This window comes from Prionailurus viverrinus, chromosome B2 (assembly GCF_022837055.1).
Source record: "Prionailurus viverrinus isolate Anna chromosome B2, UM_Priviv_1.0, whole genome shotgun sequence".
Lineage (NCBI taxonomy): Eukaryota > Metazoa > Chordata > Mammalia > Carnivora > Felidae > Prionailurus > Prionailurus viverrinus.
The window spans coordinates 8,135,695-8,160,155 of NC_062565.1; the positions used below are offsets into that span (position 1 = coordinate 8,135,695).

Below are 24,461 nucleotides of genomic sequence, written 5' to 3' on the forward strand. Positions count from 1 at the left end.
GAGAACTAAGGTCAAATGAGTAAGTTGTTTTATCTTCTTTTTTTATTTAAATTCCAGTGAGCTAACGTACAGTGTGATATTATTTTCAGGAGTACAAGAGAGTGATTCAACACTTCCATACATCACCCGGTGCTTGTCACAACAAGTGCCCTTCTTAATCCCCATCATCTATTTCCCCCATCCCCCCCCCCCCCCCCCCCCCGCCCACCTCTCCTCTGGCATGTTTTATCTTCTGGGTTTTTTTAAATTTTTTATTTATTTTGAGAGAGAGCTAGAGAGCACAAGTGGGGGAGGAGCAGAGAGAAGGAGAAACAAAATCCCAAGCAGGCTCTGCACCATCAGCCCAGAGCCTGACGTGGGGCTCGAATTCACAAACCATGAGACCATGACTTGAGCCGAGATCAGATGTCAGGTAGTTAACCAAATGCACCACCCAGGTGCCCCTGGTGAGTTGTAGCTTCTTAATTAAAATGGTAAATGTTGGCAAAAGTCTATCTCACATAGGTGTCAGCCTCTGAGAGTAGACCAGGCATGTGACACAAGGATGGGATGAGGAACAGGAGTAAACATTTCCCCACGCCCGTCACACACACGCAGCGGAGGTTTTAAAATAATTCTTTTAAATTCCATTCCATGTTGGGTTTTCTTTTCTTTCCACCTTTCTATCTCAATTTGCCCAAGCGAAATGTGTCATATACCTGCAACCTGGGCTGCCAGATAAAAACAGGATACCTAGCTGCATATAAATTTCAGATAAATGAATACATTTTTAATAAAAATGCATCCCACATATTGCCTGAGACACATCTGTATTAGAAAAAAGTACTCCCGGTTTATCTGAAACTCAGATTTAACTGGGGGTCCTGTATTTTCATTTGCTGATTCTGGTAGCCCCAGTGTATCAAGTGAATAGCGTGCCGTCCTGGTGGGGGTGGGAAAGGTTGGTAGATGACAGTGCACAGCAGCGACGAGACACAGAACATGGTCGGGGCAGGGTACAAACACTGATGACAGAGGACAAGAGGGGGTGACCAGTGGGGCTGTGGGAGGCAAGGGTAGTACCGTGCCCCAGCCCTTGGGACAACATGATTCCTGGCCCTGCCTTGTCCTCGTCTCTTCCTGATGGTAGTAAATATCGTGGAGGCAGGATACAACCAATGGCAGTACAAACTTTTAGGTCTTTAGGAGGTATTTTTACGTTTGATAAATAAGTTGAAAACACAGTAACCACCATCTACACAGATCCACTATGTAGATCTTCTTTTGGTTATTTTTTATCAATACTTTTATACTGAATGTTGGCAAAGGATTTCATTATGAACTTTGCTCTTCCCCAGTTACTAACATTCCTGAGCGTGTTTGGGTGGAGAGGTGGAGGGGTTTCCATTTTCTGCCCAGGACTCCACCTGCCCGTGGAAGGAAGTCACAAATGCCAGCTGATGTCTTGATAAATGGAACAGGACAGCGTTCTACCTGCTTCTAAGCTGCCTTGCTGCCGTCTTCCTATTTCTATGCGTCAGGGTTTCAGTTGATTTTCTCCTCCACCTTTCTCAAGTGATTTAGAATCTGACTTGCCCTGTTTCTCTGGCATGGACACCTGCCGTACTGGTCCTAAAGAGTTCCAAAGCCTTTGGCCAGAACCCCTGTGAGGCCTATCTGCCCAGCCCCCACGCCCATAGGGAGGAGTCAGGCAAGAAAGCAAGTTGGACAGGGCTCTATGAGAAACGGAGTGCAGGCATTGCCCGATCCGCTAAGTCTCTGATGTCCAGCTTTATTCAAGATGACTTTGCCCCAGGCTGATGGTACCTGAATCAGGTGTGTGGGAGGCTGGGGAAGTGGGGAGAGAGTGAAGGTGAAGGTAGTGGTTTTTAGGACAGGCTTGGCTGCTTTACAAGGAGGTCATTGGTCTCCCCCTACTTCTGTCTTCTGTCTCTCTTATTCCTTCTTACACATCTATTTCTAACAGAGTTTACCTACTTATTTTGAGAAAGAGAGAGTGCAAGCAGGGGAAGGGCAGAGAGAGAGGGAGAGAGAGAATCCCAAGCATGCTCTGCACTGTCAGCGCAAAGCCCAATGTAGGGCTCGATCTCATGAGCGGCGAAATCATGACCTGAGCCGAAATTGAGAGCGGGACACTTAACTGACTGAGCCACCCAGGCAGTCCCAGAGTTGACCTTTAAATTTAGACTGGGAACAGAGGAGAGAGGCAGGTAAGAAGGCCCAGTTTGACCTTGAGCTTGAGCCGTCAATCTACCTTTTATCGGAGCATCTTACACTGTGGCTTTTCAGCTACTTGTGGTGCAGGGGTGATGGGCCTGGACCCTGGAGCTAGACTATTCTGTAACTTACTAGCTACGTGACCTTGAGCAATCACTTAGTCTCTCCATGTCTCGGTTTCGCCAACTGTAAAACAGGATAATCAGAAGGTATGAGGAGTAGGTGAGTTTTGTGTGTGTAAAGCTATGAGGAGAGTGCCAGTTACAGGGTGCGCTCTAAATAGTTGAGTAGTAATCATAATCACAGTCATAACACCACCACCAACCAGATAGGTCCACTGAGATTCCATTCGCGTTGTCAAACTCCAGGGTGACGGGCAAATCAGAATCCTGACATCCATCGGGTGATGGCTGTATCATTTTAGCAACATTAAAATCTCTGCCATTTGCACACGCTTCCGTACTACCCATCCCTGCCGAGGAACAACGTAAACTAACATGTTAAAAAAAACTGTTTAACTTTTAGATCTAATGTCACTTCAAGAGGAAAAGAGAGAAACACAAAGGTAGGTACAGTGGTAAAGGTAGGCTCGAGGAAACGTGATGAGTTACTCGGCTTGAATCACACGCTGAGGAGGGTTAAAAACCAGGAAAGTGCTTCTGGGTCAGGTTGGCACAGATCAGGAAGCAACGGGGTAGCCAGGGATGTTGACTGTTGAAGTAAAAGAACCAGCTGAACTCTGCGTGCGTCTCTGGTAACAATTACACGATCACCTTGAGAGGAGAGACATTTTAACAAACGGAAGCACAGATTTTATACCAAGAGAGCTCTTTAGTTACGTCCATTATTTTGAGGCTGAGTTCGTCCTTTGGCTTCGGACTGGAGTTTCTGGAGCCGAGGAAAATGGTTTTCCCATTTACCGACGTGCTCGCTTCCCTGGGCTTCAAGGCCGGAACCTGAGCACGGTTTTAAGTGCGGCACGTGTAACCACAATAAGGCAACGCGATCAATTAGACGTGTATCCCATTGTTCCTGATATTTAGCAACATCCCTAAAATTACTTTTAAAACATTTTTTAGTCTTTGCCAAAGATGGGGAAGAGAGTTAAGTGCACAAATGGCTTTGGACAATCTGCTGCGGAGAACTGTTTTAAGCATGGCATAAACATGCCAAATCAATAACTTGTTTCTTTATCCGCATGTGCCATGAAAATCTGGCTATCATAGAGTGCCGTATCCATTAAAAACTGAATATGCTATTTCCAGACAGCAGATAGCTCAAAGCTCAACAGGGCCAGCAGGCAATGATCCAAATTCACATCTCCCTCTCTAGAAGAACCACTCAAAGCACTCTGTTGCTACATTATGGAACTGAAAGCACAGGGGATGATGAAGCCGTGCCAATACTGTAGCTGCCTCGGGACCGAGTCAAATGGCCACCATTCTTCAGACATAAAGAGCTGGGGAAAGTGACTTTTGTGACCTTCAATCACTAGACAAATCTGATGAATGGAGAAATGTAAATCAACACAGCATTTCTAAAGTGAAACTGTCCCTTTTGCTTCAGGTAGGTTATGTGCATTTACAAAAACTTGACGTCACAGAGACTAACAGTCTCTTAGGGAAGAAGGAAAGGATCACGGTTTAACCCAAAGACTCCCCCCCACCCCCTACCCAAGACTTTGAAGATAAATGTTTGCTGTATGCTTCTGTCCACATGAAGCCACGGACAACATTTCACACTTTTTATTAAACACTATTTCACTGTACAGGAGTCGACATGAGTTCCCAGATGTCTTTGCATTAATAGCAGTTCTTAAGGCAGTCTCAGGAAGTGGGGGTTGTGCAAATAGGTGACAGTACTTTTTTGTATATTTGATATTGTCCTTAAAGAGGCATTGTACTGATATATTACTTACAATTATTCCATTCAAGTCACGCCTCGCATAATCGTTAAGATAAAAATACCTTACCCTTTAATATTTTTACAGGATCTAATTATATAAATAAGTGATTGGGGGGGTGGAATATGGATTCTACCCTCATTTTTCCTGCTCACAACACATTCGTTTGGTCCTTTAACCCAACTACCAATACACGTTTAACCACTCTTTTCCTATTTCTCTGTTGTTAAGCCACTTTCTATAGTAATACTTCATTTGCCCAACCTTCAGAAACCAGCTTTCCTAAGAGGTTTCAAGATAAATAATATTTACCCTTAAAATGTCACTGTTTCTAAAAATAGACTACACACATCTCTACTATTTTAAAACATCTGCTTCTTGATGTACTTTAGGCCTGATCGTTTTACTCTGGGACAACTAAAATGTGCAGGGATCTTTGGGTGTCTGGGTCCAAATTAAGTGGTCTTGGGCAGCTGCACTTCTTAGAGTTCCTTTGTTAATGACCTAGCGTCTTTATGGCCTTGTCCTGGCCTTCATTTTTACTATGCCGCCACGTTTTAGTGGAGCTCTGACTTCTTGAAGCAATAACCACCCCCTTTGTAACTGCTGCTAGGGCTGACGGTGATTTGGGAAACCAGACATCTATATTTGCTGGAAACAGTCTTTTTAAAAGTGGACTGTGTGTGGATGGGGGGCAGGGGGACTTGAAGAAGTAATGAGGTGAGGAGAGAGAACTAAACATGGATTTTGACAGTCCTGACTGGCAGACTTTGCAGATTCTGAGCTGGGTTTTACAGAGCAGAGAAGCCTGCACAAAAGGCCTCTGGCTGAAGCAAGCGCTAATGTTTGTTTTCTATCTACTCATACGCTAACTCATCAAGCGTATTCATACAAAGCCGTTTTGGGGGCACATATGAATTTGTTTATAGTTTAACTGATATACATCTGTGTCTGTAGAAATAACACTAGTCACCAAAAAAGAAAGAAAAAACAAAAGCTTACTCCACCAACATGGCTTTATAATAATGTTTCTTCTCATGTGTGCCTATTCATTCATGTTTATAAGTGTAGATAATTATTAAAATAATTATAGTCACTAAAAGCACATGAGATGCCCACTTCGTAAAATACACAAACTGTAATAGTGGTAATCTGTTAAAGACTCACTTTTAATGGTGGAATGCATATTAATTTATGCAGATTAACTATGTTTAGAAACTTACTCAACTATGCAGATGTTAAAAACCACTACAGACTTAAACAGAATTTTGTACTTTTTCTTTCCACGCATTTTTGTATTTTTTGATAGCTTTTTACATTAGCACTTTATAAACATCTGTGTTTAGGTAATAAACTTAGACATTCCCCTTGAACACATAACTCTGATAAAATCTAACAAGAAAAAAGGAAGGAAATACAGAGACAGAGAGAGAGAGAGAGAGAGAGAGAGAGAGAGAGAGAGATCTTTTATATGCATGGCAATACTTTTTTCAGGCCAAAGACAGAAAGCACATGGTACTATGCAGTTTTAATGAAAAGTGTTCTGATTATAGCCTACTCTACTTATCCATAACTTATCCAAAGAAAAAATTCAACTTCAGTGACCTCGAAGGCCTCCGGACCTGTAACCTTTCCTGGTAGGTAATATGAGGTGTTTTCAGAAATTACAAGCTATGCTTATTACGTGTTTATTAAAATAACAGTGGACAGCATCCCATGCACAAAATGCAATCAGATTACCTGCCACTTTGGACTGTCTTTACCAATGTCCCCTTTTATTAGGACAGATGAATGGGATTTAGCTTTGGTTAAGCCTTTTTATATGTCTGCATTAGAAGAACTAAAAACAATTTCTAAAAATGGATATGGAACCAGAGATAATAGTCCAAAATGAAATTCTTCCAGTCTCCAGAAAAATTTGTCTTAAGAGTATAAAAAATAAATGAGGTATTTTCCTTAAGACTCATTCTGAGTGTACATTTTGCTCTAAGTTTTGTTAGTTTCTGCAACAGCATTTAAGAGAAAACCAACTGACCATTTACAACCTGAACAATGGCTTCAGAGTATGATTAAGAAATGCACCTGGCCTCACTCAAACAACACATTTGTTTAACCCGGTGACTTTCCGGTGTCTGGGGTCAGGCAGGAGCAATCTGGGTTGGGTCGAGGAGGGCGGGGGGCAGGGAGGAGAGAAGAGCAATGTAACTGACTCACTGAGAACAGAACAGTTGTACTAACTACGCTTTGTAATTACAACTGTTTTAACAGTTTCTAGCGGGCAAGGCTATCATTTTGGTGACCCGCTATAATTTGGGATGTAGCCCCAGGAAGTCATGCCAACTTTAGAACATGAGCTGCATTGCTGAGTTTACTCAGCATGATGAACCCAATGAAACGCCGAGTGTTCCTACTTTGGTATAAATGTACATCAAGGGAAAAATTAACAATAAAAGGAATCTAGCTACAGAGGAAAGGAATACCACAAAATTCACTCCCAGGAAAATTTCAAACATGTAGAAAGAAAATATATACAGAATAGCATGATGAACCCCCATAAACTCATCATTCAGTTTCAATAACCATCAACACGTGGCCAATCTTATTGTACCCTCCCTACCCACCCCCTGCCTTGCCTTTTTTTTTTTTAAAGTAAATCGCAAACAGCCTATATTTTATTTTATACGAGCTTTCATTTACAATGCATGTATGTATTTAACCCAAAGATCACTACAGAAATCTCACCAAACAGGAGGTGTTTAAGCCAACCTTAACCACATCTTACAAAATGTTCTAGCTAAAACCTATCTGCTTAGAAAGCTAATTTGTTTGAATATAACTGGGTAATTAAAATGACAAAGTAACTGGAAAGGCAACCCCCTTGTATTTTATTTGTGGGGAAAAAAGGTACATTCTAAGACTGAGAAAGCAGTGTCTGTTACTCAGTCCCTGTGATGCTAGTCTTTGTAAACACCCATCAACAGGAGACCAGGTTAAATGTGACCAGGGTAGACTTGCCCTGGATGGAGCCCAGAGAAAAGGGAGGCGGCAAGTAAGGGGCAGGAGCCGCCTGGAAACTTTCCCCTTTTCCGTCACTACACATGCAGAATACAGCAGGATGCCAACAGGCCAAACCTTTGGAACTTCAAAAATCACTCATCAAGCAGTCTAGCTCCTTACAATAATTTATTACCGATCTGAAAGCAAAGATCAAAAGGAACACTCCATCTAGCATTTATATATTCAATTCCTCATTGCCCAGTGACTAATTTGTAGAGGAATGAAGTCTTCACAAGGGAAGCCAAAATAATCTGAGGTGACTTTGATACAATGCCACAAAGGATATGAAGAGGAAGCCGGTAGAGGCTGCAAATGGCGAAGTTCCATTAAGAGCTCTAATAAAAGAATAATGGAATTTCCCTACACTGTGAATTAAAAAATGTTAGAAGTGGGCAAAATTCAGACAAGTCAGGCAAAACCTTGGATTTGTCACAGCCTTTTATTGTTCTTAAATGTTAACTTTACCCACTGCTGCATTTATGTTAAATGGCTTCATCTTAAAGAAAAAATGCAACTTTCCCATCAGGAATCTCGTTCCCTTTGCTGGTGTATTACTTATCAGCCTGCACCTTCTCTCCCCTTTGTCAGGCACTCCCAGCTCTCTCCATGTCTTTCAAACAAATTGCCACATTCTGCAAAGCGACTGGTTTAACTTGAAAAATGTAATTTGAAATGATATAATTTTTAGTACCGTATATTGCCATGGTCACATGAAGCAGAAACACCTCGTTCACAAACTGTTGGTGCTTAAAGTCAACTGGTCACTATAGAAACACCAGAAGCTACTGAAAATCTTTCAACTTCTATGAACAACTGGCACAATTTTTTCCTCCTGAATCCAGACTTCTCCCGTATTCTCAACTGAGGAAAATAGTTTTCACACTACTTATTTTGGCTAGTTAAAAAATCCCCGCCACATGTCTCCTTGTAAATTCATAGATAAGGATTTAAGTTTATATTAGCATTTCAACTGTGCAAATTTTTTGTTCGCTTCTGAAATCACCTCGAATTAACAGATTTACTGGAACCTTACATGAAATAGAAGTTGTGCACAAGTCTCGGAAATCTTGTAATATATTTCCCTGTGATGATGTGGTGTGGAGCATTTTCTTCAGAAACAGTTAAGTGTGTGTGTGTGTGTGTGTGTGTGTGTGTGTGTGTGTGTGTTTTAAAGAGCCCTTATCTTTTACCATTATATGGTGAAATGCTTATAAGTAAAAAGATATTCGGGAATTCTTCAAATATGGGGAGCGCAGAACATGGGATATAAATGAAGCAAGACTGGCCATGAGTCTATAAAGCTGGGGCACAAACACGGAGGAGTCGTGACGCTATTTGGTCTTCTAGAAGGCAAAACTTTTGGCAGGGGGTATTTCAGATATTATGCGATATACTGCTCATTGTTGGGGGGTTTATTTAGAAAGAAATAACTTTCTACCAGGAGCAATGGAAAACCAACAGTCGGCAGTTCCTATTTCAACGATCTTTACCAATTCAAAAGTCAAGTGCATCACTTTAGTGTTTGGAAGGGGAAAAAAAAAAAACCCAACCAAATAAATAATACCCCCAGATCTGTCTTTCCATCGACTTTGAGATTTCAGTGACAATATGCAACTGCATTTTAATGTGAATAAAATAGAATGACATTAGTTTGGAAATAACGATTTTCTGATTTCTTTAGAAGAGATAAAGAGTTGGCAAATTAAAATGGAAATGTAAACATAACCGGAAAATGTACTTCAGAATCGCTCTGTACCAGTGAGACTTCTGCTCTATGTTCAGAAAGACATCTATCCAATACACGAATAACATACTTCTCTTACCTTGTGATCATACGGATTGTAAGAATGGAATACCCGAGAGAGATCTTTTGTTCTTTGCTTTTTCTGTGGAAGAAAACACAAACATCTGAGTGGACAGGTGGCAAAAATATATACAGGCATATGTATCTATATGCAGACTTACCTATCTCCATCTTTCTACCCATCTACCTGCATTAACATATTGTTTAGAGATTCTTCCTTGTGCAAACCAAGGGGCCACAGTGCCAACCTGGGACACAGGGATGCAATTAGAAACGAAAGCCACTTGACGGTTATGTGGGTGGTTGTCACAGACCAGGCAGGCAACCTTTCCTAGAGGTTTCCTAGTTGAAACACGAATCATCCTCAAAAAAAAAACCTCTATTTTTAAACACACAACTCAGTAAAATGAAGTAAAAAACTGAAGCGGAAGAAAACTCACATTTGAGGGTGTGCAATTTCACTGTAATACCAAGCGCTGTCACTCTGAACTAGGCACTGCTAGGCATCCTTTTAAACAAAATACCTTCATCTGGCTTCCTAGTCACAGCTTGGGTCTGTCTGCTTGAGCCTCTAGCTGTATGCTGGAGGCCACCTTTGTCCTGTCACTGCTGTATGGCCCAAGTGCCTTGCCCGGTGTCTCACGCACAGTAAGCCCTCAACGCGTATTTGCGACATTAATGAATAAATGAATACGCCTGAGTTAGACGGGCATTTAACTGTAAGCATCTATAATGATGACACAAGCCTCATATATCGTTATGAAAAGACAACCTCTTTTACCTTCTAATGATATGTTTTTCTCAAGCTGAACCCACTACTTGAGAACCGTCTCCACCTCCTGCTCCCCCAGTGTCTGTGACCCTGGAGAGAGGGTGGAGTTCTCTATTATCGTTGACTGTAAGAGGCAGATTGTTTTCTCACACACTGTCCACCCACCATAACGACCACAGATAATTTTGTGTATGCTTCTAGATCTTCTGTGCATATATTTTTATCGACAACTATTACTTTCAAAGAAAGGGGATCTGGGACTGCTGGGTGGCTCAGTCGGTTAAGCGTCCGACTTCGGCTCAGGTCACAATCTCGCGGTCCGTGAGTTCGAGCCCCGTGTCGGGCTCTGTGCTGACAGCTCGGAGCCTGGAGTCTGCTTCGGATTCTTGGTCTCCTTCTCTCTCTGCTCCTCCCCCTCTCATGCTGTCAGTCTCTCTCTCTCAAAAATAAACATTAAAAAAACTAAAAAAAAAAAAAAAAGGAGATCATTCTGTACACACTACCCTAAAATCTGCTTTTTCCACTCCACAGTTGTCCCTGCCAAACTTAAAAGAGTTGTGTAGCCAGATCCGCAACCCCTTAAACGGGGTACTGAAATCCAAAAACTTCTGAAAGCTGAACTCTTTTCTGTAACTCATTTTAGTTCTTTAATAAAACGGTCACCTTTGCACAAACATCTTTGCCAGCTTGACAGTGTGCATTTTTTTTAAAAAAGATAAAGTACCGAAGAACAGATACAGAGTCAAATAGCATGCCACGCTGGTTACCCTGATGGATGAGGCCAAACGCTGCCCCAACTTGCCGTCTCACCGAGAGTGAACGAGAAGGGATTGAAGCGAAAGTTGGAAATTCTTTTTTTTAAGTTTATTTATTTATTTTGGGGGGGGGGGGAGGGGGGAGGGAGAGAGAGAGAGAGAGAGAGAATAGGAGCCAGGGAGGAGCAGTGAGGGAGAGAGAATCCCAAGCAGCCTCCACATGCTGTCAGCACAGAGCCCAACTTCAGGCTTGATCCCAAGACCCTGGGATCATGGGTCAAAATCAAGAGTCAGGCACTTTTAACTGACTGAACCAGCTCGGTACCTCAAAAATTACTTCTCAATTTACAGAGCAGATAAAACATCTTTAAGACAGATACTGACCATGTCCTCAGATGCCAATTATAGAATTTATTTCTTTGGGGCGCCAAGGTGGCTCAGTCCATTAAGCACCCCACTTCAACTCTGGTCATGATCTCATGGCTCATGGGGTAGAGCCCCACATTGGACTCTGCACTGACAGCTCGGAGCCTGGATCCTGCTTCGGATTCTGTGTCTCCCTCTCACTCTCTGCCCCACCCCTGCTCACGCTCTGTCTCTCTCTCTCTCAAAAATAAGTAAACATTAAAATAAAAAATCTTTAATTTTTTTCTTACGTTTATTTAGTGTTCGCCATAGCTAGCCCCCTGCCGCATCTTACATTTCTGGCACAAGCATGGCCGGTCTGTCCTTGATCCAGCCCACACCCTGCTTCGGACTCCCCTCTGCTGTTGTTAATCGGACTACCAGGTTCCTGGCTGCTTCGGTCTTCACTTGTGAATGAATCCTTGCCTGGTATCCATGTTTTCTTGGGAAGTACTTCCCGATTTCCTCCAACTCCAGGGTCTGCGTGAGCACGTCTGTCACACCTTCCTATGCCAGTGACGTACGTAAGCAGACCTTCTGGCCTGGGTCGTACATGACCTTCTGCAGCCACTTGGCTAAGGAGTTGAATCTGCTATTAACCAGGATCTTGCACTAGAGTCATTTGTACACACTCATTGCACTCCTATAGACCAGCTTTCCTATTTCCGCACTGTCTTTGGGGACACAATTCCACTTGCCAGTCCTTCAAGTCACTCGGCTTTGTTTCTACGTTCTGACACCTGCTAAAAGTCATCCCTCCCTGCCACCAGCCCAAACCCTCACTCCTCCGTTCACCTCGTAAGAGGGCCCTCCGACCACTAAACTCTAAAGTAATTCAACACTCCTTTTCCATGGAGAGGCAAGGATGAGCCTCTAACTGATTGGAAATAGTCCCTTGGCTCTAGAAGAGCCCTAAAATCTGTATTGTACAGGTACCTTGCCCACCAAGGTTTTCCTTAGCTTCTCATTTTCTCTGTCCTTTCCATGTACCCACTCAGTTGTGTAACAGTTCTTGGCTTGTGCTTCAATCAGAAGAAAAATGACGGATACTAACATTTCCTTTGGTACAAGATTCACTATAAAACGTGGAGGGACATTTTTTTTCAGAAAGGAAATGATGCTAGGAAAGACAAAATATGGAGCGTATCAGTGTTCAATTTAGGAGGTGTCCAAAAGACTGTTCAGTCCTCAAATGGCTGAGCTACGACTAGCTTGGGTTGGCCGGTGGAAATGGAATATTCAGAGGTTGTTTTGTGTGACCTTTTCATGCGGTTTTGGTTTTATATCTCTATTTTGACAGCTAAAATCTATACATGCCTTTACCTCAAATTATTCTGGGAAGGAAGTGGGGTATAAATGACAAGTAAATAACAATTCGGATTAGCACCCAAAGCAGCCAGTGAGGAAAAATGCTTTTCTTTCTGACAACAAATTCATTATATACAAATACAGTGAAGTCTTGGCTATGAGTACTGAAAGTTATATGTATTGGTTCAGTTAACTGAAAACTACCACTACTTTTCCTATGAGGTCAGGATCATATAGCCCAGTGGTGTACGTTCTGGGATCCAGGACAGGGGCTGATAAATGATGGCCCATGGGCCAACCCAGTCCACCACCTGCTTTTGTAAGCAAAAATTTACCGAGACGCAGCCAGACGCTTCTGTTTACGTATCATCTATGACTGTTTTCACGCTGCGAGAGCAGAGTTGAGTGGTTACAGCAGAGATCACATGGCCCATAAGTCCTCAAGTATTTACTATCTGGCCCTTTACAGAAACAGTTAGTCACCCCAGATCTCGAATCTCTGCCTTGGACCACGTCTACTTGTAGCGATAGTTCCCAGACCCTGAACCTTGCTCCTTCCACTCGATGAAGACGGTTCAAGGACCAATTGTAACCTACACCCTGACACGTCAGGATGAATATACCAGTCCAAACAACCATGAGCTGTCTGGCTCTCAGGATTTTACTTGTGAACAGTCTATGTGCAGACACAATATTCCAAGTTGGCTCGTTGAGCGTGCGGAAATAGATATGGGGCTTTTAGAGCCTTCTGCGTCCACACTGTAACGCCTCATTGCAGGAACTCTGAGATCTTTTGCTAAATTCTAGCCACATGGAAGATCTTACATGCAAGTGGCTAACGCGCGGCCGTGCTTGGTAGCAAGCCGGTTTCTCACAGGCAGACAATGCTAAGGGTACTAGGCTACAGGACTTGTTGAGCCTTGCTATCAGCACTTTTAACTGAAACTGAACGCTGAGCCAAAAATGGAATAATTAGATACTTTCCTATTGCATCATCGTGTGGGTCTAACCTACCTCCCACTTTTTAGCCTGTTAAAACAAACAACGCAGTCATGCAAGCACCTGCTAATTCTCCGGGTGTGTAAAAAGTAAACATGTCAAACAAGGTGTGTGATGTGCTTAGAACGAGGGTGCCCAACAACTCTGTCAACTGTACGAGGCACCTTCCCGTCACCTGCATCCCGAATCCTGCGGTCCAGGCTGCAGAGACGAGAGGGAGATGACAAGCGACTGTGTGCTGAGCCTTGCAGGCTGCGTAGGTAGCTGGGTTTAAGGCAGTCTGAAACCGTGGTAAAGCTTGTAGATTTCTGAGAACCCCAACCTGTAGGTATTTCCTAAACTGCTTTGTATTTCACTCTCTAAGAACAGAGAACACCGATGACTCCTTTTGTGTCCAAGTTTAAACTCCTTTTTGGACACAACCACCAAACTAAAAGCCCCAATGGAGCATTTTTTTTTTAACAGTTCAGGTTTCCAGACAGTGTAATCATTTCCATTTTCATCAAGGGGACACAGGAGTTAGATCTGAAAGAAGCACCACATATGATGAGAATCTGGACTTGGAAGGTGAGGTTATGGAACCAATCAAACTGTACCAATATCCTCCAGTTTAACTTCTCCTGGGCTCCCCGCACGAAGTCCGTGTTTTCTGTGCTCAGTGTCTACTTGTAGATACTATGATATAAATGTCTCAGTAAACCTAGTGGTAAGAAGCCGAAAGAGCAGGTTTGGGCTTCAATGTAGTAACTTCCTGTTTCCCTCTTCTGCACGTAAGGAGCTTGGAAAGTCACCACTCTGGCCTCACGGCAAGTAACAAGCTTGAACAGACTGAAAAACCAACAACTCTTTTTGGATGTATAAGGGAGGGAATAACAGAAGAAAGTGTTGCCCCCAGAACTGGGAGGGACCAGGAAGCCGACACGGGGGGTGTGGCTTCCTGCAGTGTGAGGCTGCCATAGGAACCAGCACTGCAGGAAAACCGGAAGGGTAACTGACGGATTGCGGGAGGCTCAGGGCAGGTGACTATTAGGAGCTTGGGGGCGATCCAGTCATGGGACGGGAGCAGGTGGTCCACAACACGGAGAGATTTACCTCCAGGAGCTCAACCAGGTTCCCACGGTAAATATGGGAGAAAAATCTCCTGTGGTTTCTGGCATGGGGAGGGGACAAAGCAGCATTGTGAAACCAGCCAGAACACTCCGTTCTTAATAAGGCCTGCCCTCAGGGGAAACCAGTTAACCAGACTCTAAACTGCTTGGGTATTACCAGAGTCTAGCTAACCTGAGAAGGGAAATACCCAACCTCAGTCCACTTAGCCATCCTGTTCCACCCACGGAAGGAGGGAAACACTAAGAAAATGTTTGCAGTCCAGGGGCACAGAGTCACTAAAAGACTGAGCTCTAATCACAGGACTCTGGAATGCTTTCCCTGTCCTCACACCTCAACACCAGGTAACTCAAGGCCTATTTTCAGCAGTTCCTTTTGCTCAGCACATCACATCTGGCTATCGAGAAAAATTACAAGACATACCAAGTGACAAAAAAACTCAATCTGAAGACGGACCAAGCTTGAGGACCAGACATGGCAGCGTGCTGGATTTATCAGACTGGGAATTTAAAATATGTGGAGGGCTCTAATGGCTAAAGTAGACAGTATGCAAGAACAGATGAAAAATGCAAACAGAGAGATGGAAATCTAAGAATGAGCCTCCCCCAAACTCATCCCCCCCACCCCAAATGCTAAATATAAACACTAACAGAAATGGAGAATGCCTCTGACAGGCTCATCAGTAGACTGGACATGGATGAAGAAGGAATCTCTGAGCTCAAGGCATATCAACAGCATTCTCAAAACCAAAATGAAAAAAGAACAAAGACTGAAGTGGGGGGGAAAAAAAAAGAGAGAATATCCATGGGCGCCTGAGTGGCTGAGTCGGTTAAGCATCCAACTCTTAGTCTCAGCTCATGATCTCTTGGTTCATACAGCAAGGAGCCTGCTTGGGATTCTCTCTCTCTCTCTGCCCCTCTCTGGCTCATGTTTTCTCTCTTTCTCTCTCAAAATAAATAAATAAACTTCAAAAAAAAATTGAATATAAGGACTGTGGGGGCAGCTAAAAAAAGTGTAACATATGGGGTCATCGGAAGGGGAAGAAAGAGAAAGGAACACATATATTTGCAACAATAATGCTTGAGAATTTCCCCAAATTAATGTCAGACACCAAACCACAGATCTAGGAAGTTCAGACAACACAAGAAGGACAATGACAAGAAAACCTATTCTTTTACATATTCTTATTCTAATTTATTCTTGAGAGACGGACAGAGCACAAGCAGGGGAGGGGCAGAGAGAGGGAGACGCAGAATCTGAAGCAGGCTCCAGGCTCTGAGCTGTCAGCACAGAGCCTGATGCGGGGCTCGAACTCATGGACCGTGAGATCATGACCTGAGCTGAAGTTGGATGCTTAATCGACTGAGCCACCCAGGCGCCCCTATTATAATTTTCAAATTATAGTCAATCAAAAACAAATTCCTGAAAGAGGCCAAGGGTGGGGGGAGGAATTTCTTATCTACAGAGGAACAAAGATAAGAACTGTATCTGACAGCTTAGAAACCATGCAGGCGAGAAAGAAATATTCAAAGTGCTGAGAAGAAAAACCCATCAACTTAGAATTCTGTACCCTGCGAAATTATCCCTCAAAGATGAATAAATAAAAACCTCCTCAGACAAACAACAACTGAAGGAATTTGTTGCCAGTAGATCTCATTTGCAAGAAACGTTAAAAGCAGTTCTTTAGAGAGAAGGAAAATGATAGAGAACAGAAATCTGGATCCGAAGGAAGGGCACTGAGTACGTGGGGGGAAAAAGTGCAGGTAAAAGAAATTTTATTCTCCTTATTCTTAACTGATCTAACAGATAACAGTTTATTCGAAACAGTAACAGCAACAATGTACTTGGTTTTGCATGGATCTGTGTATGTGAACTGAATGACAATGACACAAGGCATGACAGGAAGAAATAAAGATGACTGTGTTATTATTATAAGGTACTCACACTCCCCTACAGTAGTATCATAGGACATGGAATTGGATTTTTTTTTTTTTTTTTTTTTTTTGCTTGGATTGTTTGGAACTATGTATTGCCAACTCTATGGCAAACCACTAACACAGGTTCAAAACAAAGTATAAGTGATATGGTAAGAAAGGAGAGTTTAAAGCCACTTATTTTTTCTTGTCCCCTTGTTGGCAGAGAGCCTGAGAAGTAGTTAAGCCCTGGCAAGGAGAAACAGAAGAGAAGTAGCCAAGACAACTCATCAGGCCCTGCCTGACCTTTGTGTCCTACAGGCGCACAAGGCAATGACGGTGGCAGGGTCTGGGAGTGTTAGGTTCTAAACAAATCCCCAAAGAGACTGGAGTCAAAATTCTATGTAATAAAAGCCAGGGGACAAGGACTGGTCAGTTAGTGCCTGCTGGGGACACGCATTCGGTAGGGAAGTCAGAGAACCACATCCTGAGACAAAAGGGCCAAAAAACCAGCCAAGATGTGCAAGATTAAAAACAAATGACTGAGGGTCAAAGGGGTTCTTGGTAAAACTTGCAAGAACTAGGAGAGTTAAGTGAGGACAGGGCTTAGCAAGGATACCCAGGACATGAAAGTCAGGGATAAGAATGGAAGCAGCTCGGAAATGCTAAGAGGTAAGTGAAGGTGCTAGCAACCACAACTGTGGTCTGACGGTAAGGTAGGTCTCCTGTCTGCCTTGGGACCTTCTACCACACTTCCTGCCGGGGGCAGGCTCAAGGCTCCAGTCGTCAGGACGCGGGCAGTGCCAGGCTTATTAAATTCAGTCTGCAACGTGCCAGCATTTGGTTGAAGAGGGAAAAGATTATAGCTTACTGGAGAGTTCAGGTTTTGATAAAGAACTAAAGGAACGGAGTCTATAGATAGATTGTGCCATTTACGATTTGTAAGAAAGTAGGCTGGATGTAAGCGCAAGGGGAAAAGAAAGGAAAGGAGGTGGTGCTGTGGAATCAGAGAGATGGCTAGAGGACTAGAGCACACAATGTTGCAAAGGGGACAATCACATCTAGGTCTCAGAAGGGGCTTCCTAATGGTGTGAGAGGTGGAGCACGGGTGCCAGGCTAGAGGCTGAAGGTGGCACGACAGGACGTGGCAATGGTTCGGAGGAAAGGACAGCACCCCATCCCAGGTTCAGCTAGGTGGGGCGACGAGGTGGGATGGATGGAGGAAGAGGGAGGGCGCAGGCCTTACAGCTCTTGGTGACTGGTTAGGGAAGGAGCACAAGAGAGGGAAGGACGCGGATGGCTCTAAGATTTCAGGTTCAGATAACGACGGGAAGGGAAGCGCTCCCTGCACTGACATGAGGAATCCAGGCAAAAAGTAAGTTTTTGGGGGGTAAGGGGTGGAGGGTGGCCGGTGGGGTGGGGGATTCAGATTGAACAGAACATGTTTGAGCGGCTGGCCGTGATACATTTGGGAGATAATGGGGGAGTGAGACATAAGGGTTTGGTGCCAGCAGAGAGATGGGGGCCATGGATCTGGGAGTCATGAGCCTACAGGTGTAAGTTAATAAAGCAGAAGAGGGGATGTGATCACACGGGGAGCATACAGAATAAAGGAGGCAAGAAGTTGAGAGGAGAAGACGGACGTTAACATCTCAGCAAATCAGCTCTCTGACCTTGGGCGAGGAATCCGCTCTGGACGTCGTGACATGAGGGGCCAGTGGTTCTCAGTGGTTCTCAACCCTGGCTGCAGGTTGGAACCAGTGAGGAACCTTTAAAATCTACCAGGGCTCTGGTCTAGATCCCCAGTGGCACTGAGCTAACTGGCACGATGGGATCTATTTGAAAGCTCTCGGGTTTTCCAGCGTGCGGTCAAAGTTGAGGACCACCAGCCGATATGCTCCCTGAGGTCTCTCCTAGCTGTCAGCCTCTGTCTTCTACGTGGGTTCCCCGCTGGCCTTCAGCTTCTGGCATTCTGGGTTCTGAATTCAAACAGCATTTTCATTCTTAATGTCGATATTCCGTCAGCAGCTTTGCTTTACTTCCCAACCTCTTCCTTGACTCAAGAATGAACTCTCTTCAGGAATTCCTCAGGGGCACATCGAAGCTTTGGCTGCAGGGAATAGGCTACTGCTATATATCTAGTTCCCTTGGTGAGTGCTTCTGAAAAATTAATGGGAGGCTAATTTAATAAACCTGAAACTTTATTTTGTTATCAATGTATAAAACATCAGAAGCTTAATTAAAAGCACTTGACGTTATCAGCACTCAATCACAATCTCACTCTTTATATTGGACATATTTGGATGGAGTCCCTAGGATAATAATCACTCAAGATCACTAAGAAGAAAGAACAGGTCCCTGGAATCTAAAATAACGAATTCAAAATTAGTTTAACAAAAAAAAAACATTAGTGATGTGAAATAGGTCTGGTGATCAAAGACACCCAAAACACTCAGGAAAACAAACTCTTCAGAATCTCATCTGCTTTTCCTTCATAAGGCACATATGTAATAGTTTTGTGTTCTGTGATAAATGGCTACAGTAAGGAGGGTGGGGAAAGTAAAGAAAAATAGGCTGCTCTAAGCCTACACACATTTTTCACCTCTTACTTTCTACTACGATCTGGAAGGTAACAGAGATGACCCAACTTTGTCTATGCTCTTGAATTTCCTTCTCTGCTTCTGGTTACAGCAAATTCAAGGAGAATTTCAGGTTCTTTAGAGTCTGGAGTCCCCACAGTGGAGGGCACGGCGTAGGCATGTCTCAGAAGACACTTAGAGGAAACAGCAGACTTCAAAGAGTGGGAGTTAGGAAATAGGGAAGCCAGTGAGTTCACCCATTGTTAATGGTATTCAAAAAAAGCCAACCAGCCAAATGTGGAGACGTACCACTGATTTTGAAGCACAGCAGGTATCAGAGGGAACGCTTTTTTTTTTCTTTTTGGCTTTGTGGTTTCTCAAATAACCTCAGTGGAATTGTGGCTGCGATAACCGGTCTCTCATTTTCACAGTGGGCGTGGTAAAGGAGCTCCTTAACTAGGCAACACATGCTAGAGCAAAGTCTAAAAAGGGAATTCCGCATTAATTCAGCTGATAAAATATCAGTGGCCATATCTTCTTATATCAAGCTCACCTTATTTTCTAAAGAGAACATTTGTTCGCAAGGAAAGGTCATTCTTTGGCGACAAAGGCGTGCCTGGCACAGGAGAAAGGGAAGGAGACTGAACTGTTCTGCGATGGTAGGATTGGTGTTGCCAAAATGTGTAGCCATTTCAAGCAGTTAGAAGAGAAACAGCCTTGCGACATAAATAAAACGCCTATAAAATTAAAAAGAAGTCAAAGGGTCCTAAATACTACATACCACACAATGGTTCACTCAAGGTTCCTTTGTATGGGAACTTCTGGCGCTCAGAAGTAGCACACGAGAGTATGAGCTGCTATAAATATCAATTCAATACCACTTATCTTCAGTCTGACCTTCTAACGACCACAAAAGAGAGTTAACTTTACTTCTTATCTGGATTACTGTAGTAATATTTTCTTTCCTGGACTCTCCGGGTCCAGTTTTCGTCCTCCAGATCAAGAACTGGCAGAAAATGGCCTGCAGGCCAAATTTGGCCTGGCCACCAATTTGTGTATAGTCTGTGATTTGTTTTTACAATTTTAAGTGGCTGAAGTAAACAAAACAAAACAAAACAAAACAAAAACAAAAACCAAAGGACAAGAATATTGGTGACATGTGAAAATCATACATCGTTCAAATTCCCATCAAGTTTTACTGGAACACAGCCACGCTCATTGGTTCTCGCGTTGTTTGCGGTTGATTTTGCGCTCGGTGGTGGGGGAGAAGCGTTACAACAGAAACCGTGTGACCTGTAAGCCAAAAACATCTATTATCTGGCCCTTTACAGAAAGAGTTTGCCAATCCCTGCTCCAAACCGTTCGTGCGCAACCCCGGCTGCACCGACCATGTCTGGACCCCCTCGCCACGGATTCCGATGTAACGACCTGGGGTACAGCCCGGGATTTGGAATTTTAGCAAACATTTGCAGGTGATGCTAATGTGAAGCCACGGTCTGGAGCCACTGCTTAACCCACCTCTGAATAGAGGCCAGAGTTCACTTCCGAATGCACGGTCATCTGAGGTCACTCTCCCCTTTAACAACTTTCAAGGACGCCCAGCTGCTCAGAGAATCAAGCACCAAGTACCGCATCAGGGCTCTGCCTCAGGTTCCCGGCTAACACCAAAGACAACGTCTCGTTCCTGACAGACCTGCATTTTATCAAGCCCACATCTTGCCCACGCTGTTCTCTTTGCCCTGGAACGCCTACCCTACTATCTCCATGCACTACATTCATCCTGAAGAGCCCCGTTCAAAGATTACTTCTGTGCCGGATCCCCACCTCCACCCACCAGACAGAATTTTTTTTCTTTCAATTTTTTAAATCTTTTTTATTTTTGAGAGAGAGGGCACATGAGCAGATGAGGAACAGAGAGAGAGGGAGACACAGAATCCAAAGCTGGCTCTAGGCTCTGAGCTGTCTGTCAGCACAGAGCCTGACGCGGGGCTCGAAACCATGAACCATGAACCATGAAGTCGTGACCTGAGCCGAAGTCAGACACTTAACCAACTGAGCCAACCAGGCGCCCCCAGAAAGAATCTTTCTAACTATGTGCTCCCACAGACCTTTGGCACTTACTGTGCGTCAGCATCTCCTGGAGAGCAGAAACTGCGTGTTGGTCATCGGGGAGGCCCTTTTCCATCCACAAGACTTTATTAAATTGCTTGCACATGGGAGCCACTCAGCAAACACTGCCATCCCCTTAGTCCCTCGTATTTGGGTCTGAGCTTCATTGAGCCGTCTAGTCCCTCAAACCCAACACTCAGGTCACCAATTTCCTGCAGGATCTCAATTCATGACACAACACTTCAACTTCTGTCACCTCTGTCTGCCCACCCTTTGCCCTCCACTGATGCGGTCGCTCGCTTGTGTCCTGAGTGATTCGGAGACTGTGTGTGGATGGAGGCCTCCTAGTACTCCCTGCTCATTGCCCTGCGAGGAGCCAGTCTGCGGCTCTTCGTGTTCCTCGTAAGAGCCACCCACAAACTCTTCCTGTCTCTATTCTCACCCTCTACATCTAAAATACATTCTCCCAGGGGCACCTGGGGGGCTCAGTTGGTTACGCATCCGACTTCGGCTCAGGTCACGATCTCGCAGTCTGTGAGTTCGAGCCCCGCGTCGGGCTCTGTGCTGACAGCTCAGAGCCTAGAGCCTGCTTCGGATTCTGTGTCTCCTTCTCTGTCCGTGCTCCTCACCAGCTCACACTCTGTCTGTCTCTCTCTCAAAAGTAAATAAACATTAAAAATTAAAAAAAATAAAAAATACATTCTCCCACCTCTAAAACTTAGTTACTAATTGAATGACACATTCATTCATTTGACACATTTACTGTGTGTCCCTCACGTTGCAGGGACCATACTAAGCCCTGGTGAGACAGAAAGCAAGCCAGAGGAGGCCCCTGGATTTGAGAAACTAGAGGGGAGAAACAGTGAGTGTGCTTAACTGGGAACCAAGCACACAGTAAATACATATGTTTGCTGAGCGAGTGAAAAAGAAATACAGGGTGTTCATATTTGGTACTAACACTGCTCACACCAAGTGGCTATGCCAATAAATGACCTGTTTATGATTCTTCCATAGATTATTAAAGGCAAGTTTATTTTATGTTGGAATTATTTTTATAACTATAAATGTAGTTCAAGATGATAATTGTAAAAACTCCAGAATTCGAAACTTGTTTCCCAAGGGACTCTGCTTTCTTAACCCTTTCTCTGACAAGTTATACACAGGACTGGGGAATGACAGCATCCAGTATCTTTTGCTGGGTAGAAAAATATTAGGGAAGGACAACATCAACAGTTATATGTCATGGAATACCCTTACTTTAAAAATAAATCAGTAAATGTAACAATCGATAACATTTCAGAATATACTGATCAGTAGTCAGATAAGTGACGTATATTAGACACTAGGTTTGTAACATACCCAAACACCTTATAACACAAGAATAAATATCATCCCCCCACCAAATTCCTCCTCCCTCTGGTTACTTTGAATCTAACTAGTTTGACAAAGCAAAGACAATAGCTTTCAATCTAATTCCTGTAAAATCTTCTTTCACACAACTTTGGTATTTAGACTAATTCATAGTTTTACTGGGATACAGACCGACTCATCGGTCTAGTGATTACTCCTGCATGAAGAGGTTTCACCGTTATTTTTATTTTTTTTTTAAGTAGGTTCCACACTCCAACCTGGGGCTCAAACTCACCGCCCTGAGATCAAGGGTCTCATGCTCTGCTCCACACACAGGCCAGCCAGGTGCTCCTCACTGTGGCTTTTAGAATTTAAAACATTCCTTTAACACATGACAAGATAACTTCCCTCACAGTGGTATTTTAGAAGAATCAGCAGTTACAGTGTTAAAACTCTGGGAGCCCCTCCCGCTATCATGATCCAGCAAAGAGTGTGGGCCACAGGTCTGCTTCTATGTCCTACAATGTTTTTGTCTCCAGTTTCACTGTGTTATAAATTATTTGAAATTAGGGAGAGGCTGGGGACAAATGGCTTAACTTTTTTCTACCTGCTTAATAATAATGTCTGGTACCTATAAATTATTTTAGTAGGGACAAAGTATACAATTAAGCAAAAAGCAACAACAGGAAGTCGTATCCGAGATGGAATGGTGTGAGAGTACTATTCTGCAGGTGGCTATGACACAGGCAAGGTGGAGCTGTCTGTATTTCTCTGCTGTCATCACATATCTCTCTTCCTCTTATTTGTGGAGAGATGGTAATGTGCCTTTACTGACTCGAACATTCCACGAGAATGCTTTTGGAAGCCCAACGTCGTGAAATACAGAGTTAGGCAGTCTGGATCTGCGCGAACTCTATTAACACTCAGAGCCTCACCCCAGCTTCCAGAGGCTAATCCACATAGCACCCAGGGGGGGAACATGATGAAAAAAGAATGGAGAAAACTAAATTTCTCTGACCTACAGATAAGCTGCTGTATAGTTCTAAAAACTGATCAAAACCAATGCACCTCCTTCATGACCCTGCATAACCCCTGGTGTCACCCCATTTGAAGAGAAGCTTGAAAACTGTTCTATGTCAGTTATTGCTGCATCTCCAGAGAAACCCACGACTCGTTTTTATTATGATTCCACGACTGGGACCTGGAAGGTCAGACGTGACAATGTAGGGTTGATAACTCTCCTACTTTCTACATCTAATTTAGCACCTACTGTAAAAAGTCATTTCTATCAGCCATGCACCATCACTGAGATCTCTCCCTGCCCCATCACACCAATAAGGAGAGTCTAAAATTCATTTCAGGGGTGGCTGGGCTTTTTGACCTATCTTCTCCTCGCATACGATGTCAAAAATAGACGGATTTTTGTTCTGTATATTGAACACACACATTTTCTTTTTTATCTTTGGCCTTTATGATCAGAGAGTCTTTATTTGATAACCACAAGACAATTTAATATACAGTTCAATCTTCTCCCTTCTCTCGTCCTCATGACACTTCAGACTTCAGTGGATTCCTTTTCATACTGTACAGCAAGGTTCCTGCACAGGCAGCTAGTCGGGGACAATCTCTGAGGCTGGCTCCGTCCTCACCAGAAAGAAGGCACAGGTACGTATGTGAGTGGGTGGGAGCAGGGGGCAGGGGTGACGGCTGAGGGCCTATGAAACTAGAGCGAGGGCAAGGCAGGAGGAACATGAAAAACGAGGCTTCCCTTGAGCCCAGTCCAACACCTCAAAGAACCCCAGTTATTTATAATCCGTGTTATATAAGTTTTCGTAGAAATGAACCCATATTCACACAAATAGGAAAAAATGCCCAGACGGTTGGTTCCAAAGAACCGTCCTGACCATTTAAGGCCTGAGGAAACAGGCCAAACGGGGTACTCTGACCACGCTGACCACCACAGACTGCACGGCAGCTGAAGCATCGCCGTCCCATCTGCCAAACTCCCTCTCCACCCTGAGGGGCCGGGTCTGCCACAGAGATCGCCTGCAGGCGAAGCGCGGGCCTGTCCGCTCGGCCTCAGGATGCTGCCTCCCCGTAAGCGCCCGGCTCTCCTCCCTGCCTCTTTCCTTCCCTTCCCTCTTCAGAGAGGAAAGGACCCCACCATCCACTTACTGCGCATA

General features: G+C 43.9%; 1 protein-coding gene across 8 annotated transcripts in view; it reads right to left on the reverse strand.

Moving 5' to 3' along the window:
- The window catches only part of CDKAL1 (CDK5 regulatory subunit associated protein 1 like 1), a 712,098-nt gene that overhangs the window by 163,198 nt on the left and 524,439 nt on the right, over window positions 1-24,461 (reverse strand). For all 8 annotated transcript variants that reach the window (XM_047858501.1, XM_047858499.1, XM_047858493.1 and 5 more), the window contains one exon: window positions 9,001-9,063. In XM_047858501.1, coding sequence (XP_047714457.1) covers window positions 9,001-9,063 — 63 coding nt within the window. The remainder of the gene's footprint in view (window positions 1-9,000; window positions 9,064-24,461) is intronic.